Genomic DNA, 27,254 nt, shown 5'->3' with positions numbered 1-27,254 from the left:
CCAGTTCTGTGAATGGGCCCTGATAGGTCTAATCGTGGCGAGTATTTTCCAAATGCACAGTGATTGGCTCAGGGCCAGGTAATGAGAACACAGCTGGCCCAATCAGAGTGAAGGATTTTTATTTAATGCCGGCAGGCGGAAATTTCATTCTTCCTTTATTCCCCATTCCCTACCTCCCACTTTTTCTTCCTGTCAGGTGGGTCAATACAGTCCTTTAGTATCTAAAACAGTTTGAGTTGAATTTTGTTAGTTTGCATTGTAAGACAGACCTTACAATAACATTGTAAGGTAAGTATTATTACCTAAAATTTATAGAATAAAAGACTGAAGATTGGAGAAGCTGAACAATCTACTTGATTCTAGAGCCCGTATTTTTTTACCATTGTGCTGCATTAGCTCTCCCATCCTGTGTAAGTGTTCCTATTTTCCTACACATTGAATGATGCTGGATAGCGTCACTGGATTGAATAAACAAAATATATATTCTTAATATTAAATGCACAATTTAAACTTTCCATTCAAACAGATGAATGTAAATAAACTAAAAGAAAAAAACTGAAAATTGCCAGAAAAAAATGTGGTAATTCCATTATAATAAAAGAGACTATGTGAAAAAAAAATAGAGACTATGTTATTTTCAAGTCAAAGATAAAAAGCATGCGTATGCTTAGGTAGGCCAGTATATTTTATATAAATATATATATATACATGTGTGTATATATATATATATATATATATATATATATATATATATATATATACACACACACACACATACACTTTTAACAGCATTGTTTATAATTGCCAAAATCTGTTTGTCAAGAGTGAAATGGTTCTCTTCCTCTCTGGCTGCCTGAGGATGGACAACCATCATGAGTGACACAGACAATATCCAGACCAGGAAGTTTACCACCAACTAACTATCTCAGCAGAAAAAAATGGTCATCCATGTCCTTTACCCTGGGAAGGCAACAGTACCTAAGACAGAAATTCAGGAAAAAAGAACCAAAATGTAAAAGGCCGTTCCAGATGTCATCTTTGTATTTGGATTCAGAACCCATTTTGGTGGGCGGAAAGACAGCTGGCTTCAGCATGGTTTATGATTCCTTGGATTATGCAAAAGTAAATGAACCTGACCTTGGCTTGCAAGGCATGGCCTGTAAGAGAAGAAAAAGACCTCGAGAAAACAGAAAAAAGAGCTCTAGAACAGAATGAAGAAAGTTGAGGGAGCTGCCAAGGCCAAAGCTGATCCTAGCAAAAGGGAGCAACGATTTGCAATGACTTTACCAGCAGGAATTGTGTGGTTTCCTTCCCAACAGGATTAATTAATTGAAAAAAACTTAAAAAGAGTAAAATGGGTGAATAAATTGTGATATATTCATGCAATGGAATATTTTACAGCAATGAGCATGAATAAACTACACAAGCTAAAAACAATAACATGGATGAATCTTATATGGAGTATCAGAAAGGTCAGATACAAAAAATACTCAGTATAATTCATAAAAGTAGGCAAAACATAAACTATATTGTTTTAAGATGCACATGTAAATGGTGAAGTTATGAAGAAAAGCAAGGAAATGATCACAGTGAAAGTCAGGATAGTGACCTCACTTAGACTAAGGAACAGGGTTGGGATCAGGAAGATCTGGGGGCAGAAGGGAAGCAGCTAAGGTCTGGTCATGCAAAATTCCTTGACCAAGTGGTGAATACACAGGTTTACCTTATTATCACCTTCATGCACATTTCTGTGTGTTATATTTTACAATGAAACATTTTTTTTTGACACAGAGAAAAAGATCCCCCTAGAGAAATGGATGAGTTAAAGATCTTTGATTGTTTGCTCTGCTATTTTATCTTTGACACAAGTTTTCAGAAAGAAAGACACAATCTCCATGACTAAGTCCAGTTGCAGAGAAACGTACTAGAACATCATTTAGAAACTTGTATCTCAGAATTGCACGAGCTAAAGCTGCATTCTAGAATCTCATTTTAAATATGTCAGCTAGAGATATAATAAAACAGGTAGTATATATACTAGTAGAAAAAAGTTCAAATAAACTAGATTTATTTATAAGTTATTTTCATATCACTAATACATAGATATAACATTAATGAAAACTTGTGATTTTTATGCGGTGGCATAAAAATAGAAACATGCTTTATGTTTGACAATTTGCATTGTTGCGTTTTTAACAGCTCTATTACCTCTCCGATTGTTCTTACACACACACTGCTGGAAGCTGGGGGAGGCAGGCATGTGCTCTTTCCTTTCCTCTTATTCTTTACACACATCGGACTTTTAACCTTATAAAATAAAACAAATTATACCTTTTTGGATGGTTTCCTTAATTCAGTGTACATTTTTTTCCCTCCCTCTCTTGAGTCTGCTGTGAAGTCAGCTAGGTTACATTGGGAACTACTGAAAATATTAAGAGAGGTGAAGGAGGGAAAAGGAACACAATTTGTATATTTTAGTTTGTGATACTATGTACTTCACCCTTCTCCCCAAACCCCTAGAACCTGGTGTGACTGACTGACTCCCATTTGAGGTGGTTACCTTCTACCATGTCCCTTTCTTATGCTAGTTGACACATTATCAATTCTTCCCTAAGACTAGAGAAAGACAAAAGTAGATGACTTATGATGAAAACGTAGCCAAGAGGTAGTTTCCTCCACATAATACTGTTCTTTTCACATAATGAGGAACTATAATGAATTCATGAGTAGTTCATCTGATTAAAAATATATTAAACCTTATTTTTATTAAAATACAACTGGTCATTTGTTTTAAAAATTCAATGAAGAAATTAAATAAAAATTAAATGAAACTCTTCTAGCATTAAATTTTAAGTACGTATAACATTAACAGAATTTTTTTATCAAGAAGAGATGGAATCAGTTCATTTGGCTGTAAAATTAAAGTGCGGTCAAAATGTCGCTGCTTTTCGGATTATAAACATGATTTCTCATAACATGAATAAACATAACTTTTAAAATGTGGGGAAGATACTGACATTAGTTGAGACCGTGGGAAGGAAGGCTGTTGGGTAGATTTCCTTTAGAATACCTGCCTGCTTCAGTGATGAACTTCAAACCAGAAGTGACCATCTCTTTTTCCTTCGGGCTCCTCTAGGACTTTCCTTGAATTTCTTTTATGGCACTTAACGCTTTCTACCATGTATTATAGTTGTGTATGTGTTTCTTCTCTCTCCTTGACGGTACGTATCTTATGGGCAGGAGATGTTTCATTCACCAGTTCGTCTGCATCTTGCACAGTGCTTTCCTCATCATAGGCTTTCAGTACATGATTACCAAATGCATGAAAAGATGCCAGACTGAGTCAGCAGCACTGGTTTTCCTTCCTGGCTTTGGCAACCGCATCTGCTAAGTGTATCAAACAACCCCAGACATTAAGCATAACCACGTAATCCTACGAAAATAAAATCCTACTCCAAGCAAGAGGAATTCTGAGCCCTAAACTGAAGTAAGAGTCAGAATAGACAAATATCAAATAGTTAACTTTTAGAGACATTAAGTCAATCAAGGCATTACCTGTAATTATAGCCAGAAACGACATGTAATTATCGACAAGGTCTCATAAAGTGTTAGGCATCCTTTGGCAGGCATGCTGTATCATTTTAGGCAAGAAGGTTAAAAATTTAGAAAATTGCTAACATCAAATCAACAGCAATAGCAAACAAGATCGAGTCTTTAGAGGTTCTATGTAAGAAAAAAATTGGTATTATTTTCCTTTCCTATTAAAAAAATGCTATTTATTTATCTGGGGGTTAGTCATTAGTTTTGTTTATTTATTTATTTAATAGAGGTACTGAGGATTGAATCTAGGCCCTTGTGCATGCTAAGCATGTGCTCTACCACTGAGCTATAACCTCTCCTCTCCAATTTGTAAGATCAGAACATACTTCTTAGAAGGTAAATGATTCAAAGAAGACATCAATAGTATATAGAATCTACTTTTTCATAAATACTCAAAATTTTCCCTCTTAACCAATTGATTCACATTAACATACAAGATATGTTATTATTTCTCCCAATATTAAAAACAAAACACTTTTACCCACTTCTCTCTCCAGCTACCATCCCATTTCTCTGTTCTCTTTTGCCACAAAACCTCTTGAGAGCGTTGTCTCTCCCTACATTCTTTCTTTTTCAAAAAATTTTTAAAATTTCTTTATTTTTAAAATTTTTTAATTCTTTTTGTTTTGGGGGGGTTTTTGTTTTGTTTTGTTTATTGAGTTATAGTCAGTTTACAATGTTGTGTCAATTTCTGGTGTATAGCACAATTCTTGAGTCATACATGAATATACATATATTCATTTTCATATTCTTTTTCACTGTGAGCTACTACAAGAAATTGAATATATTTCCCTGTGCTATACAGTATAAACTTGCTTATCTATTTTATATATACCAGTCAGGATCTGCAAATCTGGAACTCTCAGTTTATCCTTTCCCTGATTTCTTTCTTTCTTTTCTTTTTTTGATTTTATTTATTTTAACTTTTTCTTGGACTGGGGAGATAATTAGGTTTATTTATTTATTTATGTTTAGAGGAGGTACGGGGGATTGAACCCAGGACCTTGTGCATGCTAAGCGTGTACTCTACCACTTGAGCTATACCCTCCCTGCTTTCATTCTTAAACACACCCCTATCAGGTTCTTGCCCCATCAATCCTCTAAAACTTTCCTTAAGGTCCGCAAAGAGCTGCTTGTTGCTAAATTCAATGATCAGTCTCAATCTTCATCTTATGTCAACCAGCAGCAACGTTTGAAACAGCTGATCAGTTCCTTTCTTTAAACACTCTGTTCACTTGACTTAATAGATACCACAGTCTCCTGGTTTTTCTCCAGCTCCAGGCCAGTCATTGTCAGTCTCCTTTGCTAATTCCTTTGCCACTTCTTTCCTCATTTTTAAAAAAAATTTAATTTTTTATTGAAGTATAGTCAGTTTACAATGTGTCAATTTCTGGTATATAGCATAATGTTTTGGTCATTCATATACATACAAATATTCATTTTCATATTTTTTTCATTATAGGTTACCACAACATATTGAACATAGTTCTCTGTGCTATACAGAAGAAATTTGTTGTTTATTTATTTTATATATAGTAGTTAATATTTGCAAATCTTGAATTCCCAATTCATCCCTTCCCATCCCCTCTCCCCTAGTAACCATAAAATTGTTTACTATGTCTGAGTCTGTTTCTGTTTTGTAGATAAGTTCATTAGTGTCTTTTTTCTTTTTTTAGATTCCACATATGACTGACATCATATAGTATTTTTCTTTCTCTTTCTGACTTCCTTCACTTAGAATGATGATCTCCAGATCCATTCATGTTACTGCACATGTCATTATTTTATTCTTTTTTATGCCTGAGTAGTATTTATATATATATATATATATATATATATATACCACAGCTTCTTTGTCCAGTAATCTGTCGATGACATTTAGGTTGTTTCCATGTCTCGGCTATTGTATATGCTATGAACATTGGGGTGCATGTATCTTTTCAAATTAAAGTCCCCTCCAGATATATATTCAGGAATGGGATTGATGGATCATATAGTAAGTCTACTTTTAGTTTTTTGAGGAATCTCCAAACTGTTTTCCATAATGGCTGCACTACATTTCTTACTTCTTAATGGTGGAGGCCCCAGGGCTCAGTCTGGAAGCCTCTTCTCTTGATGTAATCACTCATTCCATCTCATGACTTTAAACACAGACAGCCATGTTTCAGGTCCCAAGTGAGTCCCTGGAATGTGCCCCATCAAGTGAGGGTCCTTGGCTTTGCATAGGAAAGAATTTAAAGAGTGAGCCACAGCTGAGTAAAGGTAGATTTATTCAGAGAGATACGTACTCCATAGATAGAGTGTGGTCCATCTCAAAAGGCAAGAGAAGGGCCCTGAGGTGTGGGATTGTTAGTTTTTATGAGCTCAGTTATTTCGTATACTAACAAGTGGGAGTATTATTCCAACGACTTTGGGGAAGGGGTGGGGATTCCCAGGAATTGGGCCACTGCTCACTTTTGACCTTTTATGGTCAGCCTTGGAACTGTCCTGGCACCTGTGGGAGTGCCATTTTGTATGCTAATATATTACAATGGGCATATAATGAAGCTCAAGATCTACTGGAAGTCAAATCTGCCATCTTGGGCATCAAGGTGTACTGGGAGTTGAATCTTCCACCATTTTGGTGTATTTGCTGTATCATTCCTTGAATGGTTGTGCCTGCTCCCTTCCATCCTGTTTCATCTTCAGGTCTTTCTTCAGATGCTGCTTACTGAGTCAGGTCTTCTCTGACCACTCTATTTAAAATGGAAACACTAACTTCCAGGCCTATTTTCCTTCTTGGACTTATTTAAATCTACAGCACTTATCACCTTTTAATATACTATACCATTTATTTAACTATTTAACTTATCATCTGTCTCCCCAGTAGGATGTAAGCTTCATGAGGGCAAAGGTTTTTATTTTTGGTTTTTCCACTGCTACACCTTTGTACCTAGTCAGTGCTCAATAAGTATTTGTTAAATAGTCATGTACTTTTCTAGGTGCTGGGGTTTTAGCAATAAGCAAGACAGACCAGTCTCTGACCTCAAAGGGTTTACATTATCTTGTAAACAAGTAAACGAAATTATTTCAGATTTTCATAAATGTCATCAAAGAACTAAACAGAAGGTATAATAAAAGAGTGGGGAGGTGTAGCTCAGTGGTAGAGTGCATGCTTAGCATGCACAAGGCCTTCGGTTCAATCCCCAGCACCTCCCTTGAAAAAAAAAAAAAGAGGAAGAAGAAAAGAAAAGGAAAAAAGATAATAAAAGAGTGATGGAGAAAGGAGCTGACTCCAGAGTGAGTCCAAGGAGGGCTAACTCATCATTAGCATGTAAACCCAAAAAGTATATGTCTTGTCTATCCTGTTCAGTGCTATGACAAGATCTTCTGGGGTAGGGGTGGGAACAGGGGTGAGTGGTGGGGGTTCTCAGTTTAGAACTTGTTGAAAAATGGGATCTAGGAGGCAGAAAAGTAGAGATTTTAAAAAATCATCTTTATTACTAATAAAATGAGCTAATATTTCACCCCTATATTAGAAACACATTCAGTTAGTCAATGTCACAGTTGAACAACCATAGGCTTCCTCACAGGGACAGAGCCTGGCCCCTGTGAGCTGATTTCAGTAAGGAGAGCAGACCAGAATTTCCACTCCTGCAAGTAGGCAAACGGGCAGGGTATCAGAGAAAAGTCAAAGGGTACTGCATCTAGCATATTCAGTTCTACTTCTAAATTCAACAGTTGGTAACTCATTCCTCCTACCCTTGGGAAGACTGAGTGAGATGGTAGAGTGTAAAGTTATTCAGACCCTCTCTCCTCCATGGACACAGAGGACTAGGATGGAAGCGTTTCCTCTTAACAAGCTTGGCAGTGTGAAAGCTCAGGTTTCCTGCTGAGCGGAGTGTAGTAGACTAGTGACCCCAGCCATTGCCCCTCTGGATCTGTCACAACGTCTTTGAGGGACCACGATTTCCACAGGCTGACCCCACAGGCTGGGTGCAACACTAATGCAAACTCAGGCTCATTCCTACTAGAAGTGGGATTTTTTTATCTTGAGGACACCCAACAGCTTGGCCAAAAACTTTCTCAGAATGCCCTGCAGGGTGAGACTCTTTCCACCCAATGTCCTTCCTTCTCCTACCCTTTCATTGGTAGCAGATGCACATCAAGTTTGAAGACTCTCCCTGCCTTCTTCTTGAACTCTTATCCCTGCATGCATTTCCCCAAATAAATCTCTTACATATCTGATTCTATCTGAGTGTCTGTTTCTCAGAGGATCCAAACAAACATGCATGTTGTATCCTTAGCACCTGGAATAGGGCCATGAAGGATAGTCAACAAATATTTGTGACATGCAACAAGCAAAATGCTCAACAAATATTTGTTATACGAGTTAATGCACGAATGAGATGACTGAGCTAAGAACTAAAGAATTAGGAAGGAACCAGCCATGCAAAAAGCCAGGGGAAGAGTTTTTTTGGGCAGAGGAGACACCAAATGTCAAGGTCTTGAGGAGGGAAAGACCTTGTCTTACTGAAGAGTGAAGGGCAGTGGGGCTGAAGCACAGAAGGGGAGTGTGGTATAAGATGACACAGGAGAATCAAAGGTGGCCAAATGCCATAGGATCTTACAGGTTGTGATAAGGAGCTTGGGTTGTATTCAATGAACGATAGGACATCACTGAGGGAATTTAAACAGGTGAATGACATGATCTGATTTATGATCTAAGAGGGTCACACTGACTACTTTTTGAAGAGTAGATTGAAAGAGGGACATGAGTAAAACATGTGAAATAGCCAGACTACAGATGATTGTAGTTACGAATCTGAAAAATAAATGCATATGTATGTATAGCTGAATCACTTTGCTGTACACCTGAAACTAACAGTGTAAATAACTACATTCAATAATAAAATAAAATAAAAATAACAACAAAACAACAACAACAAAGATGATGGTAGCTTAGAGTCAAGGACTGCAGGGGAATTGGAAAGAAGAAAATAATTAATTCATGATTATCTTAAGTAGAACCAACTACAATTTGCTAATAGACTGTATGAGGGGAAGAGTCAAGTTTGATGCCAGGGTTTTTGGCTTGGCTACTGGATAGCTAGGGAGGACATTTGCTGAGGGAGAGGGTGGGGGCAGATTCATGGAGACAGTGTCCATTAGACAGCCTAGTACAAATATCAGTTAGGCAGTTGGGCACACACATTAAGAACTCAGGGAAGAGATTCTGGCTACAGATATATACTTGGCAGTCAGTATATACATATCTGCTCTTTAGAGCCATAAGACTGCGTAAGGTCCTTAGGGAAAGAATGTTGGCAGAGAGAAGAGGGCTCAGCACTGAGTCTGCAGCTCTACAATATTTAAAGGTTGGGTGGGAGGCAGCAAATGAACCTGAGAAAGAGTTTCCAGTGAGGCAAGAGGAAACCCAGGAGAGTGCAGCCTTATGGAAGGCAATACAGGGGAAAGTGTTTCAAAAGTACTCAACTGTCCTGAATCCTGCTGAGAAGGTCGATGAATATTGGACACAGAAATCGAAAAGGTCTTGACCAACTGGAGATCACTGGTGATCTTGACAAGAGAATTTTCTCAGAATGGTACAGACAGAGGATAGACTGGATTGAAAAGTGAGGGAAGGAGTGGAAATAACAGGCAAAATATCTTTTGAACTATGTTGCTGTCAAGGGAAGCAAATAAAGGAGTCATAATCCAAAGGAGATGTAGGGTCATGGTAGAAGTTTTTGAAGTTAGTGTTTCTAGAGCAGAGATGTGTCCAGTGGGGAGGAAGAACATGATGGTGCAGAAGAAAGGGGATAAATCCTGGACCAATGTCCTTCAGAAGGTGGGAGGGGAAGGAATCCAGAGTCTGGGTGCAGGGGTTTGTTAGGCACTTAGGTAAGCAGGGGCACTGGGCAGATAAGGTAAAGGAGAGGGAGGATGGTCCAGAAGGTGGCAGTATGCCCACCTTCAGCAATAGAGAGGCTTCACTTCCTCTAAATGAGCTCCAGCAAGAAACCAGTTAGAACCTGATGCTGCAACTGCTTGGTAGCAACAAGGACCTAACTGGACATGACCCAGTGCTCATTGTGATATAATTAGCATTGTTCTTTAGGCACCTCCCACAGGTTTTTCTGTGTGTATCATGGGAAGGACATGTGCAAAAGGGGAGGAGCATGACTAAGCACTCCAGGGGCAAGAGTCGTCCATCAATCAAGAGACCACCTCTAAGCAAGGGTATAAGAGAAGGGACAAAGACCTTTGCATCAGCCCACCTCCCATTCTTGGAAGTGTACTTTTGCTCTGCTAATAAAATCTTTAAAATCTTTTGCTACACAATGCTTTCATCTCCTGTCTGAATTTTTCTCTTTTGGGCAAGACAAGAACCGAGGTGTTTCCTTTCCTCCTTTAGGGTAACAGGTTGAACTCCAAGGACAGTAGAGAAAACAAAATATACTTACAGATGTAGATGTCGTTGTAGACCCAAAGGACAGCCATCAGGAAGCTTGGTAGGTCTAGCTTTGTAGATCATCTGGAAGTCCAGTGAGCTCTCTATATTCTGACAGTTGAATAAAAGCTATCCTAAAACATTCTAGAATTCACCTTCACAAATGCCTTTCCACTGACTAGGAAGCTATTTTTTTCTTTTCATTATTGAAGTAAAAAAAAAAACCCAAAATAAAAAACTCCTTTTCAAATAGAGCAGGACCCTGTGGGGTCCTCCAGGGTACAAACCCTTTCCGTGTCCCCCGTTTTGTTAGTAGGACATAGGCTTCATTCAGCCTCCTTGACCTTCCCTGAGTTCCAGAGGCCAGGTTCAAACAGTTGCTAATCAGGGAAGGGAGGGGTTGCAGAGACAAGGGAGGAGCAGTCAAGAAATAATAGTGCAGCCAAGGGCCAGGGTCCTGGTTCCTCCTTAAGGAATATACATAACAGTACCCTTGAGGTTTGGGTTTTTTCAGCGTGAGCCGCCTGTCCTTGCTTGGCCTGGCAATAAACCTTTCTTTGCTCCAAACTCCAATGTTTCAGTTTGTTTGGCGTCACTGTGCATCGAGCACGTGAACTTTTGTTCATAACACTTTCCCCTTATAAAATAACAAAACCTGCCCGAAGTATACCTTTATTTTCAGTCTCATGGTTCAGTTTGTTCCATGGTTACCGTCTTTATCTGTTATAGTATTAAAAAGCACTTTTTCTAACTTCTAGGTAATTCCAAGAACTAATTTATTTTAGGCCCTGATGCTTGGTAGTTCCCAGGGGAGGCAGACAGGTTATTTCGCACAGTTCAAAGCAGCTAATGTAATGCTCAGATGGGAGAAACGGAGCAAAACAATGAAAACATGGGCTAAGTACCATGAATACCTCTGAGACAGTCTTATTTATGATTTTGTAGGACTTTCCCTAAGGGAAGTGGTAGAAACACAAGCATTTAGGCATTTAAAACACAACTGTAAAAGGCACTAAAAAACATGTTAGAGAGATTCATCTGGTAAAAGACCCTGGGAAGTACATGGCCAAAGAGACTTCATTTCTAATTTTCGTTATTTTACAAAATTCATTATATTTGTGATACAGGAAAAAGTTGGGGGGTGGGTGATGAGAGGATGGCCATGTCCCAGGTCCCAGGCCAGTCCTTGTGTTATGGAAATGACAGGCCAGCCAAGAAACAAGCACCACTCGGAGGGTTGGAGTACTCAGATGTATTACGCCGGCAGGCTCAGAGTGGCTTCTGCTCCGAAGCTCTGAGCACCTCCAAGACGTGCGCGTGAAGTTTTATAGGGTAAAGTACAAGCTTGGGGTATTCGGCCAATAGGCATGGAACAGCTTTAGCAGCATCATTATCACAAAAGTGGAGGCAGGGAGGCAGCAAATCAACATTCCAAAGCCAGATGTATCTCTTTGAAAATCCAGCTGGCTAGCAAAAAAACATGAACAGCAAACCAACACTAATTAACTTAGATTTACAAGTTAGTCCAGCAGAACTCAGATCAATATTCCGATACTTAGATTTGTGAGTTATCCTGCCAGCCTAGCCTAGCTTTTCCTTCACATTCCTAGACTTGTGAGTTATCTTGTTAGCCCAGCCCAGCCTCTCCTTCACACTTGGGACATGCCCCGCCAAGTGACGATCCTTGGCTTCATGCTGATACAGGAAAACCAAATGTGGGGTGTGAGAAGGGCCATGTCCCAGGTCTCTGTTGAGCCCTTGGGACATGATCTGCCAAGTGTGGGTCCTTGGCTTCATATAGGAAAGAATTCAAGAGTGAGCCACAGATGAATAAAGGTAGGTTTATTTAGACAGATACATAATACATAAAAAGTTGACTGTTTTAAAAGGCGAGAGAGGCCAGGAGGTGTAGGGTTGGGTGCTCAGGTTAAAGTAAAAGTAGATATACACTCCACAGATCAAGTGTGGGCCATCTCTGAAGATGGGAGTGAGAGAAGCCATGAGGTGTTGCCAGTTTTTATGGGCTTGGTAACTTCATATGCTAACAAGTGGGATGACCATTCCAACTACCCTGAGGAAGGGGCTGGGATTCCCAGGAATTGGATCACTGCCTACTTTGATCTTTTGTGGCTAGCCTTGGAACTGTCTGGGCGCCTGTGAGCATGTTATTTATCATGCTAATATATTACAACGAGCATATAATGAAGCTCAAGTTCTACTGGAAGTCAAATCTCCCGCCATATTGAGCCTCAGGGTCTACTGGGAGTTGAATCTTCCACCATTTTGGTGTTAATTGCTGTGTCATTCCTTGAATGGTTGTGCCCTGCTGCCTTCCCTCCTGTCTCAGACTTATTTAGAGAGATGTACACAGGAGTGGGGGTGGTTAAAGTAAAGGTAGACACACATTTCACAGACTGTGCAAGCTGTCTCAAAAGGCAAGAGAGAGAGCTACTGCGAGGTGTGGTATTGCTAGTTTTCATATGCTCACAAGTGAGAGGGTTATACCAGCTACTTTGGGAAAGGGGCAGGGATTCCTAAGAATTGGCCCACAGTCTCCTTTTTGACCTGTCATGGCACCTGTGGGTGTGTCATTCACCATGTTAATACATTATAATGAAGCTCAAGGTCCATTGGAGGTCAAATCTTCCCCCATCCTGGGCCTCCAGGACTATTGGGAGTTGACTTTTCCACCATCTTGGTGCTAACTGCTGTGTCATTTCTTTAATGGCTGTGTCCTGCCCCCTTCCTTACTGTCTCATTCCCCTCTCAGAGACTTTACTCCTGTAATCTTATGGGGGTGCAGAGGGCTGGTGGTCTGTCTTCTGTAGCTGCTTCAGGACTGAGTAGGGGTGTTGACCCTGCCTATCAGGGAATAAAAATCTCTGAATGCCTAATCTAGGGGCTCCAGGAGCAGGACAAGTTTTCATTTCTTGAGTCCAAGGGTGGTATGGGCTGGAATCTTCACATAGCCATCTTTGGAGTTGAAGAAACAGAAAGGGAGTGGAGTTGCAAATGATAAACACGTCTATTTCTCAGCCTTAAAATAGTGAGACAGCTTTAAAAGTGAACCCTATTCAGAAAATCCAAATGTCATAAATTGCTAAAAGTTAAAGCTAGACAGGATATGGAATTTATGGTGAACAAAATACATTGTAAGATACTGTGTCATCAACACAATATCACTATTGAGGAAAGAAACAAACACACAAATCAGTACTTCATCTTAACATTTTTTGAACACCCATTTTGTGCTAGATATTACATCCCTGTAATACATTGACAGATATTTGTGTAGTAGGGAAAGAATTCAGCGGGAAGCAAGATTCCTAATCATTTTTGCATTTGATTTGGGGCAGGCCATTTAACATGAACAATTTCACTTCCTCCAACCACAAAACAGGAAGGATATTTCTTATAATATTTGAATATTGTTATGGATGGAATGTTTGTGTCACACCCACATTCATATATTGAACCCCCTCTAATGTGATGGTATTACTTTGGGGAGGTAATTAGGATTAAATGAGATTATAAGGGTGGGACGCTCATGAATGAGATCAGTGCCCTTATAAGAGTTTCTAGAGAGCTTGATTGCTTTTTTGTTTTATTTATTTGTTTAATTTTTAAAATTTATTTTGATTGCCTGTTTTGTTCACAGTCTTGTGAGGGTACAAGGAGAAGCTGGTAGTCTGCAACCTGGAAGAGGGCATTCACCAGATGGGACTGTGCTGGTACCCTGATCTTGGACTTAGAGACCCCCAGAACTGAGAAATTTCTGTTGTTTATAAGCCACCTGGTCTGTGGTATTCTATTATAGTAGCCCAAACTAAGAGAAATAACAAATGATTAAATATGCCTTGTAAAAATGAATGTATTACATCAAAAGCACAACTGGCCAAAGGAAAAACAGGTAAATCATACATCAGAATAAAAAATTCTGTGCTGTAAATAATACCATCAGGAAAGTGAAATGACAACCCACAGAATGGGAAAGATCCTTATAAATTACATATTTGATAAGGGACTAGTATCTAGAGTATATAAAGAACGCTTAAAATTCAACAATAAAAAGACAAATAAGCGTATTAAAAAATTAACAAAGGATGTGGTAGGTATTTGTCCAAAGAAGATATACAAATGGCTAATAAACACATGAAAAGATGCTCAACATTGTTTGAAAACACAAAACCTCAAAGAGATACCACTTTACATCTACTAATGTGACTATACTAAAAAAGAGACACTGACAAGATTAGAGAAATTGGAACTCTCCCGGTGCAGTTACTTGGGAGGACAGTTTGTTAGCTGCTTGAAAACATAACATACCTAAACCTACAACCCTCCCATTCTCCTCCTAGGGATATACCCAAAATAAATTAAAACACATGTGCACACAAACATTTACACATGAATGTTTACAGCAGCATTATTCGTAATAGCCAAATGGTGGAAACAACCCAAACGTCCATTAACTGATGAATAAACAAAATGTGCTACATCCATACAATTTGGCATTAAAGAAATGAAGTACTGATTATACTACAGCATAAACCTTTAAAAGTTATGCTAAGTAAAAGCAGCTAGACACAAAAAATCACATAGGGTAGGACTCCATTGATGTGAAATGCCCAAAATAGGCAAGTTCATAGAGACAGAAGGTAGATTAATGGTTGCCTAGAGGGATGGGGGCTGGGAGATAGCGGGGAGAATGGGGAATGACTGTTAATAGGTATAGGGTTTCTTTTTGGGGGTGATGAAATGTTCTGGAATTAGTGACGATGGCTGAATGACTGTGAATATTCTAAAATCACTGTACACTTTAAATGGGTGAATTTTATGGAATACAAACTATATGGCAATGAACATGTTTTAAAAAGGAGTAAACATCAATGTTACCAGGAGTCTAAATTCTGGCTTCCCCAGAATTCGTCCCCTGGAGAGCAGATAACATGTAAAGCCAACAGTGGTGTGATTTTACTTACAAATTCCTTACATATCTAGCTGTCAGGTTACTATTTTTAAGTGAGTAGCAAAAAAAAAAAAAAAGACTTTTAGTTCTGGAATGCAATCTTTTTTTTTTTTTGAATGCAATCTTTAAGACTACCACTAAGTAAACTATCCAATAAAGCATATTCTTCGTATGTGGCAAAATCTGGAATTTCAAAATACTGTTATGTTGACTGCTCAGTTTACGTTTGTATATTATAAAATATTTGCATTCTTTATACTACAGATTGGTGGTTGCCAGAGCTGGGTAGTGGGTGGTCAAAAGATACAGACTTCCAGATATAAGTCCCGGAGATGTAAAGTACAGCATGGGGAATATAGTTTACAATACTGTGTTGTATATTTGAAAGTTGCTAAGAGAATAATTCTTTAAAGTGTTCATTACAAGAAAAAAAATTTAACTGTGTGGCGACGGATGTTAACTAAACTTTCGGTGGTAATCATTTTGCAATATATACACATCAGATTATTACGCTGCACACCTAAAACTAACAAGATGTTAAGTTAATTACATGTACCTCAATTTAAAAATGTACTCTTTCCCAGGATGGTTTCTTTTCATTGGCTCCAAAAGCCTTCCCGGTATTTGTATATGCACTTCAAAGTCTTCTTGGTCTCTCACCCATTTTTACTTTAAAATTTTGCCATTACTTTGAAACACAAAAACAAATCAGAAACTCTCTCTCTAAAAGGACAAAGTAAACATGAAATGAAGCTCTACTGTACTAGAGTTTTCTTCCAAACGGGCTTCCTTTGCGGAGGTGGAAGCGTCTATGTAGAAAGGTTTTTTGAACCGTGAGCGGTATGTTGGAGAATTCTCGCCTCAGACGGGAGACGTTTTCCGTTTTTTTTAATTTCATTTGGTTGGCATCGTGGAGTCAAGGCATTTGTGAGTGGCTAAAAAGGGGCGCCTGGGAACAACAGAGGCGCCGCGAGCCCGGGTCCGCGGGCGGGCGTCCCCTTCTGGCCAGTCTTCCCGGCTTCAGTGCGGACGCTATACCCCGCAGCCTCCGCCATCGCCGCCCGCGCCGCCTTCCCGGGCGCCTACCTGGGCAGAGCCCGCCGCGCCCGAGCCCCGCGCCGTCGCCATGGCACCGCGCCGCCCCGCCCCCGCGCTCCGCCCGCCCGCCAGTCCGCGGCCCCGCTCGCCCCTCCCCCCGCCCGCGCCGCTGAGGGGGAGAGGGTGGGGCGGGGGCGAGAGGAGACGCAGGCGAGAGGAAATCGGCGGCGCGACGCCCGCGGCCCATTGGCTGCCTCGTCCTAGGGCCAGAAGCCCCGCCTCTCTGGCGGGGTCACGTGATCCCTTTCAAAGATGGCCGCCCTGTTGTTTTGATGAATAATACTTGGTAGGGCGAGGGGGTAAGAGTAGGGGTGGAGGGGTAGGGGGATTCACTCTTCCAGCCAGAGCATCGCGAGTCCGGTCCTCCCCCACCCCCTTGCCCGGGCTCCAGCGTGGAGGCGGGGCGTGCCGGCCTGCTTTAGGAGGGGAGGAGCTTCCCTCCTCAGTGCTGGGCTCTGCCTGGGCGGCTCTGGGGTCGCCTTACCTCGGGGTACCCACTCTGCAGTTGAACAGTTCCCGCCAGGGGCAAAGGGTAGGAAGGAGAGCAGGATCTGCTGGAGGAAGCGCAGCCGCCGCGCCACCACCACGAAGATACAGCAGGCTCCGAACACGAGACGAGCTGGAGACCGAGCTCCCTAGTCTGGGTAACCTGGAAAGCAGAGGGTACTAAGTGGCGCCTTAAGATAACCCAGTGGCGGTCAAAGGAGGCTGCTCGCCGCGTAAGCAGCTGTAGGAGTCTCTGGGGCGATTGGAGTGACCGACGCCAAGGCATTTCAGTGCCTCTCGTGTTCTTATTTTTTAACCTCTGACTATGCAATTCTGAAACCTCCCCCAGTCGGGGGGACCAGACAGCCCAATAGACACCTTCCACTCTCCTCCCGCCCTGGTCTCAAAGAACAGAAGGATCTCTCCCTAACGCCTTTCACCATTAAGAGGAAAGCGATGGAGGAGCTGAGCGCTGATGAGGTGAGGAGGTTGGGGGACACCTTGGGAGATTAGTTGGCAACTGTTTGGCGCTTTGGATAGGGATGATATTGCGCCAGTGGTGCCTGGCCTTTGGGCAAGAATGGAGATGACATGTTCCAGGAATAAAATGAGTCCCTTATAGGGTCTCCGATTATATTCTCTTCTATTCATTTGCTTTCTTTTTTCGTTCTGAACTCCATTTGTTTCTTTTAGAGTCTTCTAGGGTCTAAAGAAGAGGAGAGCATATTGAGGCTTTCATTCTTTTCTTCTGGGTATTTAAGCAAGGAGGGCTAGATTTACATCAAGTTGTGTGTGCGCGTGCGCGCGACTTACTGCAGCGATTTAAAGAATAATTTTGGATAGAATCATAATATATGGGTGTATGTTTTTAAAGGATTTGAAATCCTAAGTATGTGTGGCCATTTCATTGTATAAGTTAATTAAACATTACATATGTACTTGGGGGGTGGCCTACGGCCAGGTTCTTTGATATTTAACAAAATCTGTATCTTCCCAATAGCTTAGTGAACTACAGGTAAATTCTAGAAATTTAGCCGACCACTAATGACTTCTGGCATACTTCCCTTTCATTCTGCGTTTTTCTAGTTTTTGTCTCTTTCAAACTTGTGTTTTGCTGTAGCAGACATTAAACAGGAAGCAAATGGAAGCAAATGACTTTGTAAACTCCCCTGTTATCATTTTTGAAAGGAATCTTAGAGTCCCTTTTTGATGTTTTCAAGTTATTTAATAATAATCATGAAACAGTGGGATTTAAGGTACAAGGAATTTCCCTTCCTTTTTACAAATTGGGAGCTTCCCTTTAGGACCCCTGCTGGCCTCACTCTCTTCAGCCTACCTTCTGATGTATGTAAAACTTCCCCTACAGAATTATGAAAGTAGTCGTCTATCAGGTTGGTTGTACTGTAACACTTCAGTGCTTCAGTTTTAGGTACAGAGTAGTCAGTTTGTTTACCTAGGGAGTAAAATTCTCCAGGGATGAAGTGGTAGGTTAAGGGTAACTAGGAAAGGAAGCAGATAATTTTGTTGGTTTTGATACCTGGCTGTTTGGAAAGTCAGCATTGCCCATTCTGTGTTACTGACTTTGTTTTCTAAATACATCAGTAATGTAATCTTAGATGAGAAGAATATTGAACAGTTTCATTCAGATTGGAACTATCAAGAGATCCCCTTAGAGGCACTTTGTTTCATGTAGTTTTTAAAAGTGTACCCCCTTATTTCTTTAATATTAATTCTAATCAATCATTTCTCTTACGACAAGGAGTTTTTTATTAGTCCTTTAGCTCCAGGACTTTTTTCCTTGACATTCTTTACATTGTTCCTGGCTTAGAAGTTTTTACATACTTGAGTTTTCACCAAAAAAATGTTTTTCAAACTGTTAAAGCATACAGACCAGTTAAAGATCTGTGTAATTTGAATTGTGGCTCTTCGCTTTACCCAGTCCTTGAGGAAGATTTTAACTTTTTTTAACCATATAAGGAACAATTGTAATCATTGTGGAGGAGATAGACATTTTGGGGGGGTCAACAGAATATTAAAATAAATGTGAAAATACCCTAATATAAGATGAATATAAAATTATGTTCAACAGATTAGTTGGCCTGAACACAAAGGGACAGTTCAATAACTAGTAATTTTACTCTCAGAAGAATCTAGAACAAATCTTTTTTCGAAAAAAATCTCCTTAGGATTTTTTAAAAAAAAATTTATTTCCTTTAATCCTGGGATTAAGTGAGCAATTCTCTAGAGACATTTCCAAAGCTTTTGCCTACATATTGTTACTCTGTTGGTGGAAACTTGTGTCACAGATACAGCAGGTGACATTCATTCGGTTAGAAAATAATACATTTATATTACTGAAAATTCAGACATACATCTCAGGGTGAAAGCAGTCAAGATAGTGATCTTTCAATCTAAATTAGGAAACTAATTAAGGCAGAATTTTACATTTTAGCAAAATGAAAACATGCGAGAACACAGTGCATGAAAAATAGAGGTTGCTATAACCAGACTAGTAGCTTTAGAAGATTTTACATTATGGGTCCTTTTTGGTCCCTCTGAAAGATCACCTTGAATCCTTTTCCTCTCTTGTACTTTCTAAGTAGATTAACTCCTTAACTTCATTGCTGTTTATATAGCACATTACAGTAAGTTGTTTGCTCTATAGAGCAGATCCATGACTAAGTTAATTCTCTTAGGGAACCTACATTCCAAGGCATCATTATTTACATTACATTCATTCTGTGCCCTGCTTATGTGCTGTTTTTTTATATACCAAAATGATGCTGTGAGTAGGGCAGGTATTTTAAACCGGTTTTCAACTGTGGTGGTGATGCATTTGCATTGAAATTATTTGCTTTTCCTCTTTTCTCTCTTTTTTTCCCCTCAAAATCTTCTGGATGACCTAATTCATCTTCAGAAGGGCTGACTGGGATCCAGGGTGTGATAAGGGTTGTAGAAGAATGTTGTCTTCCTTCCCAAATACAGACTACGTGACCTTGGACATTTTAGCAGGTTCTTTCAATGGAAAGTGACGGACATTAATTAACAGCCTTAGAAGCCTGCTCTGTGCCGGCACTTTACAACCATGGTCTCATTTGATAGAACAGTGCAGTCAAGCAGGTTCTTAAATTTTGTTTTATAGGTAAAGCAACGGAGATTTAGGTTAATTAACTTAACCTTAGTGACCTGGCTTAGAAATGGCCAAATTGGAACTCATACCCAGGGTTCCTGATCTAAAAGCCGTTTTTTACTACATTTTACTGTTTAACAACTGGCAATAAATTCACCACAGCTTCTATCTAAATATCCTACCAACATGCTTGATCTGCATAGTTTTTCTGTAGAAGTGTTGTTTTTTCAGGAATTCATTCGTGATGTGATCAAGATTATAGTCTTTGGTGCTGCTCTTATCCAGCCCTCCAAAATCGTTCACTCAACAAACTTTTTTTTAAAAAAAGATGCTGTGTATCCTCAGCAATGTGTTAGGTAGGTTAGGAGAAACAAAGTGCTTTTTCTTAAAGAAATTATTTAACTGGGATTGGGGGATGGGTAGAGGTAGAAATAGCTAGGTGTCCAGCAGTTACAACATGGGGTGCTAAGTGCTATTGTAGAGGTGAGCACAAGACATTAAGAAGAACAAGAAGGAACCCCTGGTGGAGTAGTGTCTTAGTGAAGGCTTTCAAGAAAAGTGATGCTTCTGCTGAGCGGTGGTTGTCAGGCTCTTGGAACAGACTGAAACTGAGGAGGTCAGGGAACCATAAGAAGTAGTGGGACAGGAGACAGGATTTGCCTGGGGGAGTGGCACCAGATCTCAGGGTTTTCAGAAATTGCTTCTGGGTTTGAACTTTCTCAGTAAGACTGTAAGAAGCCTTTGAGGGATTTTAGGGGATTAGAAAGATGACTGGCAAGGGTGTGAAAGGTGGATTGGAAGAAGGTGGCTGCAGGTCTGGAGACAAGTTAGGAGACTACTGTTTGTGTCCGGAGTAAGGCAGTGGCGTCCGAATTAAGGCATTGGCAGTGGGAATGGAGGAGGGCAGACACCAGAAATATTGAGGATCTAACTTAACCTGCTTCTCATCATCAGTTTGATGTGAAGAAGGTGGAGGCAGGGGAGGAGGAAAGAAAAAGATGACTTCCTGGTTTCTAGTTTTGAAGAAGGATGGATTGGAGGAGAGAGAAGGAGTTCCAGACAAGGAGCAGATTTTAGAGAAAACAGAGGAAGTTCATTTGGACCACTGAAAGATGAGCCAACATACAGGCCCCCATCCCTGGCCTTTCTTCTCTAACATCTCCATCTCTTTGATCTTTTCTTTCTTTGTAACAGACGTCAGGACCTAAGCTCACTTTTTTCCCAGTAGATAATTGCTACCACTCACTTTCTAACTAGGAGTCTTCTAACTCGAGCAAGCCTGGTAGGAGAGTGGGATGTTGCCTCCCAGGCTCCATCTCTCCTCCTTTTTGTTAATTTTAGCCAAGAAACAGAATGGTAATGACGTTAGCTGGTATTTATTAAGCTCTTAATGTGTGTTAAGCACTTAACTTGCTCAGCAAGGTTGGTGTTAATGTCTCCATTTTACAGATAGGAAAATTGAGGCTAATAGAAATTAGATAACGTTGCCAAAAGGTACACAACAAGAAAGTGGTAGGACCTGAATTCTAATCCAGAGTCTGATTCCAGAATTCTTCATCCCTTTCCTAAACTATCTCCAAAATAAGAATAATCTGAGCAAGTTGGAATAGTTACAGCATTTTCATTGTTCCTTTTGAGATGGGAAGTGGAGGCCCTGGTTATAAGAGAGGGGCTCATCAAAAAGCCCTCTGCTCTTTTAGGGGAACAGGACGGAAAGACTTCCGACGAGGGGCCCTTGGGTCTTCAGGCCGTTGCTTGGTGTAGGGTGGTTTTCCTCACGAAGTACTTGCAGTGTGTCTAGGCGGAGATGTCCTCCTGTAGCAGCTCATTCAGTGATAGTGTTTATTGCTGCATGTCAGACATCATGTCAGCCTTGCTTGCATGGCGCTCTGTTCTCGTGGGAGGAGACATGGTAAACAAATATATACACGTAAGATGTGATTTGGTGATAAGAACCATGAAGAAAGTAAAATAGGCTATAAAGGGATGGAGAGCAATGGGGGTTTGAGGAGTGTGCAATTTTAGGAGGTGGCTTTTAGAAAGAGATTTAAAAGATGGCAGGGTAGGGGAAGAGTATGGCTCAGTGGCAGAGTACATGCCTAGCATATATGAGGTCCTGAGTTCAATCCCCAGTACCTCCATTAAAGATAAATAAATAAAGACCTAATTACCTCCCCCCCAAAATTAAAAAAAAGTAAATTTAAAGGATGGCAGAGAGCCGTCTGTGGGGAAGAGTGTTCCCAGGAACAGGGAACAGCAGGGTTGGGGCACATACCTGGCCTGCTCCAGGAACAGCGAGGAGGCCAAGTGTTGTTGGAGCCTGCCAAGCCGGGTACAGTGGCAGGAGATGAAGTCATTCATTCATTCAGCAAAAATTTACCGAGTTCTTGTAACTGGGTTTCAGTCAATTCTGAGGTGTTTCCTCTGCCTTTTTTTCCCTTCACATTTTACCATTTTTGAAATGGGGATGCTTCTTGGTGTAATCACAGTTGGCCAGGTGGCAATTGTGACACAGTTGTCATTTCCTGTTTATGTGCAAACCTGGTTATACCTTGTCATATTGTTGTACCTTCAGTTGAGTGCTGTGCTTGGTAAATTTAGTTGTCATTTTAAATGCCTTAAAAAAATTACACTTTAATCAGCAATGAAAGCAGATGTTACTTTGTATGGGACATGGAAACGGCAGTGAGGTCTTAATTTGATATTAGAGGAGAAAAATGTTAAAAGAATGACCACAATTTCATGTTTTACTGCTAAGCGACGACCAAGTACATTAGGGAGTTGTAGAAAGTCAGAAATCCGTAACTCTACGAAGCTGTGTCACATTTTGAAATTGAATACGACTAGAAGGGTTGCCTTTTACACCCAGGCAAATGCAAGTGCAGGTCAGCGACACTCCACATTCTCAGAAAGAAATTTCAAAGCAAGGAGACGCTCGTGTAACTGATTACTGCTCTGTTCTGATCTATTGTTAAGCATGTTGTTGTGGTTTAAGGGGCAGTATTTTTTTTCCCCTTGATGGTGCAAAGAATAATGGTGCAGCTTATAGTCAGTGACATCTTGTATTTGATGACATACGGTATATGCCCAGCATCGTTCTAGATTATGAGGATATACCAGTGAACAATACAGACAGAAATCCCTGCCTTCATGGGGCCGACATTCTGACTTATGTTTTAAAAGAATCATTGTGGCTGCTGTGAAGAGAATACATAAAGGGGGAAAGAGTGAAAGTGGAAAGGATAGGAGGCCAGTATAGGAGTCCTAGGTAGGACCAAGGTTAGTGGTGGAGAAAGTGAGCAGAGGTCAGATAGTGGAAGGTCAGATATTTTGTAGGTAGAGCTGATAGGACTGGGTGATGGGGTGGATGTGGGGTATGAAAACGTGGAGTCAGGAATGGCCATGTGAGTTGGGATGTCATCGGGTGGACCACTGTAACAGAGTGACACGGAATAGCAGCTGCTTAAACCAGGTAGTTGTTTTTTTCTCTCTAAATAGAAGTCTGGATAGGAGGCTGGGGCTGCTGTGGCAGCCCTGTACTCATTAGGGGCCCAGATGCCTTCTGTCCTATTGTACCAACTTTCCTAACATAAGGCTTCCATCTTTTGGTCCATGGACATCTGCATTCTAGCCAGAGGGAAGAGAGGAGAGGGGAAGGAGAAGTCATGTTCCTCGTTAATGGCATAGCTTGGAAGTTGCATGGAGCCCTTCTGCTTGCCTCCCATTGGCCAGGACCTAAGTCACGTGGCCACAGCTCCTTGCTTGGAAGCTGAGAAACACCATTCTTGCTGGGTAGCCATATGCTCAGCTGACAGTTCTCTCATGTTAGGAGGGTGAATAGTCTAGGCCTTTCTGTCCAAACCCTTCTTCCAAAATCTAAAACACTCCTTCTAAGGAGGCAGCCCTCAGTCACCTTCAGAGTCCAGAATCTCCTGGTGAGATACCATTCAGGAACCTTTAGATTAAAGTACAAGTTATGTGCTGCTCCCTCGACCCCCGGCCCCGCCCCCACGAGCTGTGATGGAGTGGGATGGAATCTTGGAAATAAAAACTGCCATTTGGAAAAGGGAAGAGTAGGGAGTACAGATCCCTCACTGGTCCATGGCTGTCGTCAGCTCCTGCCAGACCGCGTTAGGGGGGCTTCCTGCCTCAGCAGTGGTGGGAGTTCCTACCTCAGTCCATTTAGCAGCCCTTGTTTGTGCTTTCTTGGGGGAACCCCCACCCCCCCACCCCGGGCCCTTTCTCTCTGTGGCAGTTTTTCAGTGTCTTGTTTTCCTCTTCCCGGGACTAAAGTGTCTCCAGCTTGTTTCCTTCAGGAGCCCGAAGGAGTTGGCGTTTTCAGCCCTACTTTGTCCCCAAATTTTACGAGACTCTGAGTAAACTTAGACTGTATACTGTGGACACACCTTAGGCAGACCTATGTTCCCTTTTGCAAATTGGCAAGCTGTAGCTTGAGTCTGTCTCATTCTTGTGGGACTTCTTGCTTCAAGTGGCAGGAAGCCAGTAAGCACCCAAATTCTGAATTGTTCAACCAGTTCCCCTAGAATTACAGGCTGTGTAGGCATGCAGGGTATTTTCTAAGGTCACAGGTTTCACTAGATTTTTTATTGTGGCCTAGCAAGGATTGCCAGCCTGCCGTCCTGCAATGTCTGCCCGTGCTGACCCCTAAGCCACCACCACATATTTATGTTCTATTTAGGTTGATTACTTCCAGATTCCAAATTCTGTATGTTTGTTAGGATATTGGTTTGGTTGCTGCAGCAAAGAGATCCAAACTAATAATGGCTCAAACAAGATAGAAGCTAATTTTTCTTTCTTTTTGGGGGGGCGGGTAATTAGGTTTATTTATTTGTTTACTTTTGGATGAGGTACTGGGGATTGAACCCAGGAACTTATGCATGCTGAGCACACACTTGAGCCATATCTTCCCCACTAATTTTTCTTCAGTAAAAATCTGGGTAGGTGGTTGAGAGCTGGTTTATTAATTCCATGACTACTAGGGAGCCAGACACATTCTATGTAGTGCTTTGTTATCCACAGTATAAGGCATCTAGCTTGTAGTCCAAGATGGCTGCTCCAGCGCCTACACGTATGTCTACATTCCAGACCTCAGGGAGGGACTAAAGGGGAGGAGGAAGGGCGTGTCCCTGTCATTGAGGGCATGAGCAGAAGTTGTCACATCATTGCTTACATCTTTTTGGTCAGAGCTTAGTCACATGGTCACAAGCAAACACAAGGGTGCTCTGGCAACTGGCTACCTCAACCACAGTGATACCAAGAGTTCTAGCCTACACAGATTGAAAAATGGAGTTGTGGTATACTGTGGTGGGGAAAATTGAAAGAAAATTAGAGGGAGAAATTAAATTGTCTGTTTTGATCATATTCTGGCTATATGGCTTATTATTTATCCGCTTGGAGATGTTAAGTAGGTTGTTGGATATATGTTGGGCTTGCAGTTCAGGAAGGAGGTTGGGGTTGGGGATACCAATCAGGAAGTTGTCAGTATATTTATAATCACAAGCATGGACAGATGACCTAGGGAGTGAGCATAAATAGAGAAGAGAGGAGGTCAGAGATCTGAACCTTGAGCCACTCTGGCATTTAGAGATGGGGGGATAAAGAGGACCCAGAAGAGTACTGATAAGGGACAGCCCCTGAGGTCAAAGGAAGGACAAGAAAGAGTGGAGTCCTGGCATCCAAGAGAAGAATGTGTTCATGATAGAAGGGAGTGTTCAACTCTGTTGAACGTCAGTAAAGTAGAAGACCAAGACTTGCTGATGGGGTTTGGCAACGTGGTCATTAGCGACCTTGACAAGACTAATTTCATTGCTGACTGGAATAGATTCAGGACAGGATGGGAGGAGAGAATACATAGCTCGGGAGTGAGGCATCAGCCCCAGGGATATAATGGGGAGCATCTGCAGACTGTGGGAGCCATGGGGTTAAGAAGTGGGAAGAAAATATTTGGTGAACATATTCTTTTAAATCTTTTACCATTTCCTGTTGTGATCACTAATTCCTTTATTCATTCAGTGAATTTATTTATTCACTCTCCTTTCTTTCCCCAAGGTAGGAGGTAAAGGGATGGAGGGAGACTTGTATATTAATTATCCTAGCAGGGTGTTTTTGGGCCTGACACCTTCCATGTGTAAATTTTGAACCATAATCTGGGGAACACTGGATCATATTACAGTTTAATTTTTAAAACATTTAAGAACATGTAGCAGATATATACATGGTAAAACGTTAGCTCTGTTCGTTTAGTTGCAGCAAATATACGTGGGATGTTTACTGTCTGGCTAGGTATTGAGTGGTACACATGGTACAGGCATATCATCTCGAACATGAATAAGACCTGGTCTTGACCTTCAGTGAGCTTATACTCGGTGAGGGGAAGACAGGAACACAGCCTACTAGAGTTAAGTGCTAAAATAAAGGAATACAGTTGATGGAGCAGTCAGTTCTGACTGAGGAAATCTAGGAAGGGCTCTGGGAGGATTTGAGTCTGTCCTTAAAGAAGATCAGAATTTTTGACATTTAGAAAAATCTGGGGTGAGGATAAATATTTCAATTATTTCTTACTCTGGGAAAGCTCTTGTAACATTCACTCTTTTGAAATCGATTGTAAAAATATTAGAACCATTGAAGAAAAATTGAAGATGGTGAAAAATCTCTGATACTGGTGAGTGAGTGTTGATCTGAAAAGTTTTGCAATGCAATTATCAGGCACAGCCAAATGTGTAACCCCAAACGCTCCTAAACCACAAAGAAGAGTCAGCAGAGGCGGAAGGAGGAGGATTTGAAGAGAAATAGGAAGAATGGGAAAATGTGTTTCATTAAAATTACTTCTCCTATCCTGATATTAACCACGCTGCACTGGACTGTCTATTTGCTTGGTGTATCTCCGACTTCAAGGGAAGCACCCAGCTATTCTTGTTCACTGTTTTTTATTCAACTCTTAGCTCAGGGCTTGGCACAGAGTACCCCACAACAAATACTTGCTGAGTGCATGAACTGAATACAAGATGTCTTTCTGTGACTCCCAGATTCTTGTGTTGCAATAGTTTTTTTGTTGTTGTTGCTACATTACGTTGCATTAGTTGGCTTAAGATAAGCACTTGAAAGAAACCTGATTATCAGGGTTGTAATTCAGAGTCAGATGTACCTGGGTTTTAGGTGGACTAACCATTTGGATGACCTAGGGCAAAATACTTTCTGAGTCTCAATTTCCTCACCTGTAAAATGGGGGTCTGCATACCTGCCCATGGCATTGTTCTTCATGTGAATTGCACTGATACGTAAAGTGCCTAGCGCAGTGCTCTGGCAGAGTTCCTGGGACATAGTAGCTCTCTTTTCCGGATTGAATTGTACATAATTAGAATTTTAGTTGGTGCCCATATAACATCTAACGAGCCCTTTGCGTGTACTAATACCAAAAGAGCATAAAAGGTCTCTTCGCGGTTAAGGCAGTGAATTGGCTGAGGCTTGTGTGAAAGGTTGGGTTAGAGTCCTCTCCCCAACCCCTTCAACTTCCTAAA

The 27,254-nt window shown here is 41.0% G+C and overlaps 1 protein-coding gene and 1 pseudogene across 2 annotated transcripts in view; both read left to right on the top strand.

The window, feature by feature from the left end:
* The first annotated feature begins 872 nt into the window (after positions 1-872).
* On the top strand, positions 873-1,325 carry LOC102532472 (small ribosomal subunit protein eS24 pseudogene; annotated as a pseudogene).
* Positions 1,326-16,334: 15,009 nt separating this feature from the next.
* Positions 16,335-27,254, top strand: part of UBE4B (ubiquitination factor E4B) — a 109,395-nt gene continuing 98,475 nt past the window's right edge. The window contains exon 1 of one of the 2 annotated variants that reach the window (XM_072975422.1): positions 16,335-17,066. In XM_072975422.1, the coding sequence (XP_072831523.1) occupies positions 17,043-17,066 (24 nt within the window). In that variant the 5' untranslated portion in view covers positions 16,335-17,042. The remainder of the gene's footprint in view (positions 17,067-27,254) is intronic. The other variant, XM_072975421.1, reaches the window with a different exon arrangement.

This window comes from Vicugna pacos, chromosome 13 (genome assembly GCF_048564905.1).
Source record: "Vicugna pacos chromosome 13, VicPac4, whole genome shotgun sequence".
Lineage (NCBI taxonomy): Eukaryota > Metazoa > Chordata > Mammalia > Artiodactyla > Camelidae > Vicugna > Vicugna pacos.
Note: the sequence above shows the minus strand (reverse complement) of the source record. Positions and strands in the feature narration are given on the sequence as shown.